This window comes from Caenorhabditis briggsae, assembly GCF_000004555.2.
Source record: "Caenorhabditis briggsae complete genome, chrX, whole genome shotgun sequence".
Taxonomy (NCBI): Eukaryota; Metazoa; Nematoda; class Chromadorea; order Rhabditida; family Rhabditidae; genus Caenorhabditis; species Caenorhabditis briggsae.
The window spans coordinates 16919437-16931166 of record NC_013491.2 but is presented as its reverse complement, the minus strand read 5'-3'; the positions used below and the strand labels follow the sequence as shown (position 1 = coordinate 16931166).

At 37.0% G+C, this 11730-nt stretch overlaps 2 protein-coding genes and 1 non-coding gene across 3 annotated transcripts; 2 read left to right on the top strand and 1 right to left on the bottom strand.

The window, feature by feature from the left end:
* Window positions 1-4277: 4277 nt before the first annotated feature.
* CBG05233 lies at window positions 4278-6423 on the top strand (the record flags this gene model as incomplete). Its single annotated transcript, XM_002645505.1, has 6 exons — window positions 4278-4344; window positions 4403-4541; window positions 4596-4781; window positions 6037-6097; window positions 6141-6202; window positions 6360-6423. Coding segments are annotated over 6 exons (579 nt in total), but the record flags the coding sequence as incomplete, so codon positions are not given.
* A 568-nt stretch (window positions 6424-6991) lies between these two features.
* CBG05232 lies at window positions 6992-10440 on the bottom strand (the record flags this gene model as incomplete). The annotated part of the gene is made up of 10 exons (XM_002645504.1): window positions 6992-7173; window positions 7473-7554; window positions 7598-7858; window positions 7907-8104; window positions 8918-9010; window positions 9428-9664; window positions 9830-9988; window positions 10032-10165; window positions 10220-10359; window positions 10406-10440. The coding sequence occupies 10 exons, from the start codon at window positions 10438-10440 to the stop codon at window positions 6992-6994; spliced, it is 1521 nt and encodes a 506-aa protein (XP_002645550.1).
* Window positions 10441-11039: 599 nt separating this feature from the next.
* Window positions 11040-11121, top strand: CBG28644. The gene has a single exon. It is a non-coding gene (tRNA).
* Window positions 11122-11730: the final 609 nt, after the last annotated feature.

The following is an 11730-nucleotide window of genomic DNA, read 5'->3' as shown; positions in this document are numbered from 1 at the left end:
ATCAGAACAACAACTTCAGAATTAGCAATATTTCAATATTCGACTTTCAAATAATTATATCTACTGTGAAACCTGGATTAGAATGTCTTTTACCATATTAAGGTACCTTCGGGAAGTCCGAAGTCTTCACTTTATTCAATGAAAGTAAACAAAATTGGATTGAAATCAAAGCCCTTTTGTTACAGGGGCCTTACAATTAGAGGGGTCGTCTATTTTATTAGTTTTTTTTCCAAAAATTTTCATTCAAAAGTTCTACGAGTTTTTAAACTTAAAGCAATACATTGAGAAGTTTTGTGAGAGAGCCCTCTCTATTGAATGACCCCTTCTGATACAGGTTCTACGGTATACGTACTACTAGCAGAGTATAAGGTTCTGAGAAACTTCCATTAAATTGTAGATGACCAACTCAAACTTTTAGAAGTTTTGAAATCAATGTTCCTGCTAAATCAAAAAACTAAATCAAAAATGTTTAGAAACAAGCCTTCCTTGGCTATGAGATCTACCAAAATTGAAAACAGCTCTGATGCCTTCACTTTCCTGATCAGAAGATGCAGTTTGTTTGTTACTGCCTTAACTAGAATGTTCAACTGATTTGGTACAAAATTTAAAACAGATAAGTTCTGCTGATTTGCCAACACTCTCAATTTGTTGTTCAACAACCTCGGCTTTGATTATGTGATTGAAACCGACTGATAAGATAAGATAGCGAGAATAAAAAGAAGATCTGAAGATCTGAAGTCATGACCTAAACCAAAATGTGACACCCAAGAAGAGTGAGATAGCTTCCGCAATATATCTGAACTGACGATACTGAATATACTCCACTAGCGTTTCCTACTTTCACATCATAAGTATAGTTTAGAGAGTGATAGATTCTAGACATTATAAATATCGGAAGAGAGAGATGGAAAAAAAGATGGCCCAGTCGGAGAACGTGGAGGCAATTTCACGCCTGATCCTCGAAAGATACTTTTGTAAGCTTCGATAAGCTTCTTCTTCCTCTATCATTTCTTCTCAATTTTTTTCTTTCATTTTTGCGTCTAGTACTTTCTTCCAAAGGTGAACAGAATAGAAGAGAATAGGGAAGACGGAAGATTGTTAAGATATGAGAAAAGGAATCTAATGAGGCTTGTGAAATGTGGTGTGAGGGGGATTCTAATGATTGTTGCGGGGGCGACGACGACAGGTGCGACACTACGAAGGAATTTTACGCTTTTCATATAGTAAAAAAAATTAAAAAAAAGGAACTTGAGTTGATTTGTCACCGGATCATTCACCGTGAGGAGGAAGGAAGAGAATTGAATGAAATCTAGAACATATTCTTATTCAGAATATCTTCAACAATGGGAATTGGGTAAGGAGAAAGTTCAGTACCGGTCGATAATATATCCAAAAACGCTTTCTTCAGTTGTTAGTTTTGACCATTTTCAGAAGTTTGAAGCACGGCTTTCAGTTGCCCGATCATTCAGAAAATTGTTAGAAGTTATGAAATATATATATATATCTAGATTGAAAAATTTGCAATTACAGAATTTTTTGAAAATCCTTAGTTTTTCAGCTATATACCGGTTTCTGAAGTGCACCTTTTTTCCTGTTTTTGTACTAAAAACGTGATGAAGGAAGGTGTCCTTCAAAAATGGCAAATATCTGAAATCTAGAAATTTTCAAAAAATTCTGTGAATGCAAAGTTTCAAATCTAGGTCTGTTTTACACACTCCAGAATTTTCGAAATGATCAAACACTTGACAGTCGAGCTCTAAACTCTTTACAATGGTGAAAATCAACTGAAAAACGCGTCGTTGGATATATTTTTGCCAGTACTGTATTTTTTTCATCCCCAAGCCCAGAAATGCGAGTTTTTTGGATTAGGATAGCATCTCAGAAAGACAGAACTTCTCAGAATGCCAAGAAAATCAAACTAAATCCAAAACAAAGGAACAGAACTTTCTCAAAAATTAATAACATTTTTCATTGCCCACATCAAGCTGTCCAATCAAATTCTCAAAAACTTTCAAACAAGAAAAATAAAAGAAAATTTTAAAATGAATTTTTTCTTCTCACATCACTCCACTTTTTGTATCCCTCTCTGTTCCTCCCGGCCGTTCAAACGAAAAAAAAAGACCCAAAATAATTGAGTTTCGGTGAAAAAAAAAGGAGAGAGGTGAAAGAGAAAATCGGCACAACACAACTAGTTGGCAGGGGGTATACACGGTTTCAGGTTCAACACAACATATCCCATACGGCAAAAATAATGGTATGAAATATAGGTGGTAATAAAAGTTTTGACACTGAAAAGTTCAATTGAGTGGATCTGGATCTCTATGATACACTTCAAAATTCTTTTCTGACTGTATGAGAAGAAGAACTAAAAAATGCCAATAATAAAACTTTTCCAACAATACATCTTGTCTGAAAAGAAGTTGACGTCTTGTGGACAATAGGATGGCGTTTTTTATTCAATTTCAGGACACAGTTTTCACCACACATGATGACATGATGGGTTGACGCCTAGGACGACAAAGATTCTCATGCTAGACAATAAAACAAAAAAAGCTGATGGTTCTTGGAACTGATACGTATAGTGAAACGTAATATTTAAATTATAATGTATAATTTTATGGAAAAAAATATATAATCGACTGATGAAAAAAAAGACACGAAAGTTTTTGAAATTAGCATATTGGTCACAAGTGGGCTGAATAAATTGAATATGACACTACAAAGACCTGAAAAAATGTCATTTCATGAATCCTAGTTTATCGAGTTGTGCTTATCGAAATATTAGCAAACTACACGTACTATTCTACTGAAAATTACAAAAACAAAAATCCCATTATATGGGAAACTAATCCGTTGGAACTAACACGAAAAACGACACAGACTGTCAAAAACATCTCCAAAAAATGTAAAGTGTATTCCCGTTGTCACCTGCACCTAGAAAAAAAAGAAGTGAAAGAAAAGCGGACCCGGGTGGTGTGCGTAGTTTTCAGTGTCACCACCCTCCCCCCGTGTTTCTTGTACTACGCCAAAAAATGTGTTTGACATTGAAAAAAGATCAAGCGCGCCGATATATCCGCATTTTCTTGCCCCTGCTTGGTGTGTAGACCCTGGGGGAGATGGAGGGGTAACATCGTATGTCTCAGTTAACAACATCTGAATTGATTATGCAAAAAAATTTGTCGGATCGAGGGGAGAGGAATAGATAAAGCAAATTCTTCAGGCAGATAATTTTTGTTTTCTTGAAATATAGAATTCCACAATGTTCAAAAAAAGAATGCATGTTTCTTTCTGTGTTAGAGAATTCTGATAAGTCAATATCTGCGCTAAAAATTATACAAAGTTCAGAGGACACTTGAAAAATTACAGCCCGCCCGGGTAAGCTCAGGGTTTTCAAATTTAAAAAAAGTTCCAAAATTTTAGAATATTGAAAATGAATATTTTTGAAGGCACTATGTTTTTTGCAAACTTTTCATCAGCCGAATTTTTTGAATTTTACTTTAAAAGAATTCATGAAAGTTTGAAATTGAGAAATACAGTACCTTATACAAAAATGTATTAACTTCGCGTCAATTTTAGGTTTTACCATTTTTGAGGGTCTGGAGCTCGGCTCTCAAGTTTCCGATCACTTTGGAAATCTAATTGGGTGTAAAACAGTCTTGAATTGCAAATTTTGCATTCACAGAATTTTCGGAGAATTCCTAATGTTTTTGGTGTTTGCCGATTTCGGAATAGCACACGTTTTTTTTTCATGTTTACATTAAAACACGGACCAAGGGGGGTATCCTTCAGAAACCAGCAAATAGCTGAAAAATTAAGAGTTTTCACAAAAGTCTACAAATGCAAAGTGTCCAATCTAGATCTGTTTTACATCCCTTCAAAATCTCAAAGTGATCGGAAGCTTGACAGCCAAGCTTCAGACTCTTGAAAATTGTCAGAATAGTCGGAAATCAACCGAAAAATACGTTTTTTAACTTGTGGCTTGTGCTGTCACGGAGCAACTTTTGTCCGGTTCAAAACACAATTCTAATCGAATTTCAATTTTTTAATCTCTTAAAAACCAAAAAAAAAATATTGAAGCAAATGAAGGCGTATACCACATTTTTGCCATATATAGTGGAAACAAATGTTACTAATTAGCAAATAATCAGCGATAGTCTAAAAAACTCCATAAAAAATGCAGGAAGAAAAGACTTCTCGATATTTGATTTCTTGTGTTACCACCATACCAATATGGTAGACAAAGATTGAACAAGAACTTGAATATTGCCATTCAAAAAAAGCGTTTTGCCTTTTCACCCCCTTTGCTTGTAGTACAACTTGAGTACTCAAAGCGGAAGGAAAAACGTAAATTGGGCATCAAAAAAATCGGGAGGTCGTTTTTCGGTTTATGTGTCTTTTTCAGGCCCATTTCTGATTCCTTTTCTGTTTCGTCTGAATTGTCTTTTACCCCCCCGCGAAACAATTCTTCTAACCGTTTTACCCATTCTTCTTGTAGTCAACGAACATAAAAGAAAGGGCAGACAAGAAGACAAAAAAAAGAGGTGAGAGGTAAATTTTTGTACACACTCCTACTATCTACTAATACTGTTTTCCAGTGGGCCATGTCGGGTGGCATTTATTTTACAAACCATTATTGGACTATGTTCAGCTTTAGGTTCTAAACGTGTTTCCAACTGTCATTGCAGCAGCAGCAGCCTGCCTGTCACTGTCGCGCATACATATCTAAACCGTTTTATGTCTCTCCGTTTCTTTTTTTTCTTTTGTACCTTCTGTAACATCAGGTGAAATGAATGAATTTTTATTGTTTGAGGAGGAAACAGTGAAGGGACGATTCTTCTAAAAATTCGTAAATGAAAGAGACACCGAGAACCGATATTCGGTTTACGCCCCATATTTCGAAAAGATGCTCAATAATCATCATGGAATTTGTTGGAATTAGAAATTTTGCTGAACAATCTTGCTGAAAACAATGGTTGCGGAAAGCACTTTTTGTGGATGAGTCTATAACTCGGGGTAGTTTTACAGATATCATTCAAAAATTTAGTATTCTGAAATTCGAAAATTTAACTTTTTCAACGGGACCAGGAGTATGAAAACATTTGATTCGAGATATTATTAAACACGAAAAAGTAATGTTCTAGCAGAAGCAGGAAAAAAGAGACAATTGGAATAAAGAGCATACTGATTTTGTAAACTTTTTAAAAAGTCGATACATACATTGGCTGAACATGAACGAGAGTTCATATTGAAGCTTGTAAAGAAAAATACTGAAGAAAATATTAATTTTATCTCTTAAAAATATCAATTAGACTCAGACACGTTCCAAATTATTCTGGGAATGTTCAAGCCCTCCACTACCAGACTGTTTATTTGGAATGGGTTCCAAATCATAATGTTCTTACATCAATGCTTTATAAAAGAAAACATTTGTGAATTCTTCCGGTTAACACTATCCTTCTTATTTCATTTTTCAGGTCAATCCGCTTTCATGGCACGTGGTTCCACTACACTTGAACAAAAACTGTCGTCACCAGTTGACTTTCTGTTTGACAATACAAATTTTTGACAATACAATTTTTGACAAAACTGTTTGACAATACAAAAGCAAACATCGTCTGAGTTGACTTCAGAAGATCTTTACTTCTGTTATTTTAGCAACACAAAATACTCTAAATTCTGAAATGTCAATAATGATGACTAAAAACTGCCAAAAATCGTGAAAATGCTGTCAATGCTTCATTTTCGCAATTCAACTGTAAATTTAAGGCTTGTCATTTACTCGGCTGTCGGCTTACAACTTCTGGCCGGAAGTTGAGGGGGTTCGGCTTTTGGACCGATCTTGGTCAGCTTTTGGTCAGAAGCTGCCCACCGCAGCAGACAATGATCGGATTTTGGCCGGAATTTGAAGGCGCTGCGTGTTATGCGGCGCGTGCTTCACTTATTTCAAATTTGTTTTCTAAACTATTTTTCTTGCTGTTTCCCTAAAAACTTTGTTTTGAAGTTGCATCCTTCCAATTTTTGGAGAATTTTTTTCAGACAAGTACTTCGAGGCAATAGCAGACGATGTTCTCGAAAAAAAGAGTACGAAACTTATCAGGTAATTCATTCTTTGAACTCTTGTCATAATTTAAATTTTTCAGATAAATAAAATTCAAGTCAACATTTTTAATGTCAAGTGCTTAGGAGATATCGCAACTAGAAGGTAATTTTTGTTGAAAAAACTGTATTTTTGGAAGTATTGTTTCCAGGAATCAAAGAAATGCTAGAAAAGGATGCTAGAAAATTCGAAGAAAGACAAGAAAGTTAATCAGGTAAATTCCTATTTTCTGAATCAATATCTAATTTTATTCACATTTCAGACAGAGCCTCTTCTCTCATATTCGTCATGAGTCACAGCGACATCTTCAAAATTTAACAATCTAAATCATGATTTTCTTATTTTTCTGTATTTTTCCCCTAATTTTGTTCATTTTCATGTATAATTATTTTTTTTAATAAATAAAATTCTACATAATGCGCTGTTTCTTTATAAAAACATCAATAAACGCGAACCGAACCGGCCCCTGCTGTTAGAAGGCCGGAAGTTGGCCGGTAGTTTGTCGGATCTTGGTCGGCTTCCCACAATGTCTTTGCCGGAATCTGACCAAGTTCCGTCCTGAAGCCGACCAGCCTCCGGCCAGAAGTTGCCGGCGACGCCCGAGTAAATACACATTTCTGATGCACAGATTGAAAAAAACAAACATTTTTAAAAATTAGAAATTTTATGCAAGAAAATTAACCTAATGCAAGGAAACAGGGGGTTCGGTGAAGATAATCAGCAAAATTTTTGCCTAGAACATGATACTTCTATCAGAAATTTTGGGAGAAACCGTACAGTATGTACTCAGTGAATGGCTCGTTTGTTTTTGCTGGGAGGGAGAAAAGTGAGAGTTTTCACAACTACTTATTACAGGGAGGTTTTGAACAATATTTACAAGGGTGCACGACAGTGTTAGACTTTTCGCTTTTTGTCACTTTCTCGGAAGCAATCTAAAAGAAAATTGATGATGACTCCATAGGATGCACTATCACGTGTTGGTTTGCACAGATTCAGATGCACATCAGCGATATGGTAGACCGCTCCTTGCTCGAAAACTGCAGACTTGTTGGGTACGACGATGCTCTTGGCGTTAGCTGTAAAAACAACGAATTTTCCATGAAATCAATATCAGGGTTGTGCGGAATATAACTTTTCGAAATTACGAAATCTTTGGATATCCCGAATTGAACAAAATCGATAACCTGGAACGTAGGATATTCTTAATTTTCAGAAAATCAGAATTTCGAAATGTAATATTTTGGCGGAAATTTCATTCCGAAAAATCTCTGAATTTTTTGAATTTCTGAAATTTTATCACTTCCAATCTGCCGCTGAAAAATATGCTGACAATATTTCATTCCTAGGTTGTACACATTAATGAAAAAAAAATTACCAATAATATTTGACTCCAGCGTCTCCACCATGCTCACAATTACTGGAATTTCTTTGCTAACTGCTGAGAAGTCTTCGTTGAGCTGAAGAAAATGTTTAAATAAACATTTCAAAAACGAGCTATACCTTCTTATTCTTTACATTACTCTCACTGAGCATCACCACATCTTCAGTTGGTTGGAACACTGAATATCCCCAATTGGCAACAGGACTTCCTTTGTGTGGGGTGGCAATGAATAAAACTCCAATTGTGCTTTTTCGCAGATCCGGTGAGTCAATAAGTAACTTCTTGGCCAGCAAACCTCCCATTGAGTGACAGATGAATAAAACGGGTCGCTTCCCAATTCCAGCTATTTCCAGCTGGTCTTTGAACCTTTCTGATCTACTCTGGAAGAGAAAAAAGTATAAGAGAGCAGAAATATATTTAAAATTCACCTGAAGGCTCTGTTGTGTGCCTGTGAAATGAAAAATATAGGATGGATACTCGAGCCCTATTATTCGAAATGGTCTCTTGATATCTAGAGGGAGCCAGTCTTTTGGCCAGCATGAGGATAAGAGGTTCTCGTCAGAGTCTTTCTGTCGCCATGTGTAAGCCACACTTCCTCGGAGTCCATGGATCAAGACAATGTCAAACTGAAAATAAAGGTAGAGTATCGGTCAATAAGATATACAACGCCATGTTTTTCAGTTGATTTTCAGCAATTTTGACCATTTTCAGAGATCTGGAGCTCAGCTTTCAAGTTTCCAATCAATTTGAAAACTTTGGAGGATGCCAAACATACCTAGATTGAAAACTGTGCATTCACGGAATTTTCTTGGAATTTTCAGTTTTCAGCAGCTGGAGAACTAAAAATTAAAAAAAAATTATGTTAAAGGAGGCGAGACAGCAAAAATTTCGGGGGACAGTTCGAGGGACAAAATCGCGCCGCGCTTATGTAGACCATCGGTCGTCCGGCGCTGTACCCCTGAGCTGCCTGTCATGAGTTCAACTCCTCATGGGGGTTCTCTATGCAGAATATCAGGAAAACTTTTTTTTGGTATCTGGCCTCATTTAATGCAAATTTTTCTATCCAGGTCTGTTTAACACTCTCCAAATTGTTCAACGTAATTGGTAACTTAACAGCCAAGCTCCAGACTCCTGAATATGATCACAATAGCCGAAAATCAACTGATAGACATGTTGAAATCTAATTTCAACGATTTTTAGCTTTTTCCGATTTCTATGATATCATTTTTCACCCTTCTTTGACTCAACGTTCATTCTTAATGACAACAAATCTCGCACTTTCTGTGTCGTCCTAACATCACAAAGCTAAGATCACATTTTGCTCGACACTATGTGTAACCCCACGTGACGACACTGCAGACTAACAGTGTAATATCTCTGTTTTTGATGAATGAGTCCTCTGGCACGTCATATCTGTGAAACAAAAGAAAAAAAATTACCTCTGGCTCCTCATCCGGTAAATGCATCTCATAGACATCTGATGAAAGTCGGTAGTTGATGGATTTCAGAGAGCTCAGCGCGTTCTGGCATACCTGAGAAGGTTTGTGTTATACTTGTCGGCATGACGAATTTTCAATTATGCCGGCTCATAACTCGCTTCAGAATTGAAATTGTGGGCAAAACAAAACACTGGGTCATAGAGCACAGCAAGTTCTACAACCTCCAATAAAATGAAATCAGCATTTGAAGCAGTAACCGGGAGTGAGCCGGCATTTATTAGCTTGGTCGGGTAAACATTGCCGGTCCGGTTAAAAAATTGTTAATACCGCTTTTGGAGCTGGTCGATTCTCATTGGAGGTTGTAGAGCTTCCAAAGGTTCATTATCTGGCATGCTGTTTTGCTCACATTCTGTATTTTTATGAGAATTATCAGCCGGCCCGTCGCCAAGTATGGTGTACGTGAATTTTTCACACTACATGTAGCGCATTGATAAATCAAAAAACACTCACTTTATGCGATAACAATCGCTCCATCAAACTTCTCCCGTTCATCACCATTGTGCTTATCAGTGGTAGCCACTCCGAATCAAGCATTGACTTTGCGTACTTTTCATCGGCACCGACGATATTTGAAAGGATTTTTATCGCGAGAACCGCGATGTCCACATTTGATTGGCAGAATTCTGCGTAGACGTTAAACAAGAATGGAATGACATCGACATCGATAGCCGAGACGTCGAAGGATTTCTGGAAAACGTGAATTTGTAGAAGTTTAGTGAAGATTGTGTTCTGCAATTAACAACCAACAGAAATTCCATCAAAGTACATGGTCTTCCAACCGGTTTTTGACCACGAGAGATAGCCAAAAATCTCTACTTGTAGTTTAGACTTTAAAAAAAATTAAAATCTCACCTCTGTGGTTAAGAACAGCAACTGTAGCATCCTTCGTAACCGTTCAATTTGGCTTGGAAGCCTCACCAACCACTCGTCGGAACAAGAAAGATCTTCTTCTGGACATGCCACTCGGTTAATCCATTCTATACTGCTGTTCCATTTGTCACCAAGGTTAAACTGAATGACAACTCAATATTTCTCGGAAAATTCAAAGCCTTACCTTGCTCAATGCCTCTGTGACATCAATTTTCTGATCTACACACGACTTTATCGGTATTTTCATGCATAATTCTGATCCGGATCTAGCTAGGAGAGCAATGGCAGCTGGGTTCAAGGTCTTCAGAAACTCCTTGCCTATAAAATGCAAAAATCAATAGTCTGTACACATAATGGTCCGTGCGCACTCACTCTCCGTGTGTTGAATGTATCGAAGGGCTTCTGAGGTGTTTGCATTGACATTGAGTAATTTAACAGCGTCTTCTACCGAGAGAATCTTATTTCTGTCATTAGAATCTGGCCAGAAGGATTTGTAAACTCCATATAGTGCTCTGTTAATTCCATTTGCCTTGTTAAAACAGTTTTACAAACACTTACGATATGGTCACAGATGGGATGATGTATCGGGCCATTTGTTCGGCATTTGAAATAATAGAATTGAAGAAATTTTCCTGAAAACGCAACGATATCAAATGAATACGGTCAAAGAAGAAAAGACAAAGTGAAAACGAATGCTGTGGGAGAGAAAACAAAAGATAACCCGCGAGTGTAGAGTGCAAACCAATGTCACGCCACCCTCGTGGAGAAGAGAGAAAAGGAGGGGGGCCGTCATTTGTCGGATTCTAGTCCACGGCCAGCCGCGTGCGCGCACACGTTGTTTGCTTGGATATGTACAACAGATTGTGGAGAGTAGAATGAATAGAGAAGGAATAAATGAAATACTGAAATATTTGAAATTTAAAAAAACTCGAGGCTTTTCTCACATGTAGCCACGAGTTGGAAAATAGAAAACAGACAACAAAAAACAGAAAGCACAATAACACACACCGAAATGATGTTTCATGTCTTTCTAGAAGGTTTTCTTCGTCAGTTGAAGTTTGTTTAAACTGGGAATAATCGGGAATTGAGAACTTTTAAAGAAAAATCAAGAAACAAAAATTGACATCCACTTGTCACTTTTCGGTGCGGGTGCAGAAGTAGATAAGAAGACTACAATGCAAGTTTCTCATGCGGAGAGATGACCGAGCGGTCTAAGGCGCTGGTTTAAGGCACAAGTCTCTTCGAGGGCGTGGGTTCGAATCCCGCTCTCTTCAGTTAATTTTTTTTGAATTTTAAATGTTTCTTATCATGTTATACGTCCACACAACTTTTTTTTTCAAAAATTCACTTGGAAAACAGAAATTTCCCATTGCTTTATTTGAGAAATTTCCAATTTAAAGATTGTGATTATTTATGAGAATCGGAAGAAAAACTGATAATCCTGAAGTGAAACATACGACACACATAACAAGTCTGTTTTCGAAAATGCAATTATCGATAAGTTTCCATACCGTAGAATCTGTAATAGGAGGGTCTTTGCACTGTCAAATTCGAGCTCATTCATCTCGGTTCCTATCAAAAACACCAAAAATGTGCCAATTGATAAATTGCTTCTGATATTATGATAAACAATACATCAGTTAGACATACTTGTAATCCGGGCCTTTGCCGGGCCTTGGCGGGCCCTGCCATAATTTCTTTCAGAATCAACATTTTCGAACCAACTAAATTAGATATGATAGAGCTCCACGAGTACTACAAAAAGGTATTATTTGGAATACTGTATCTTATCTATTAACAAAGTTACAGATCATAAAGTGGCTTTTCTCGCAGGGCCCGGCAGGCCCGGGCCGGGCCTGCTTTTTTTGTTCCTTTTGCTCTGT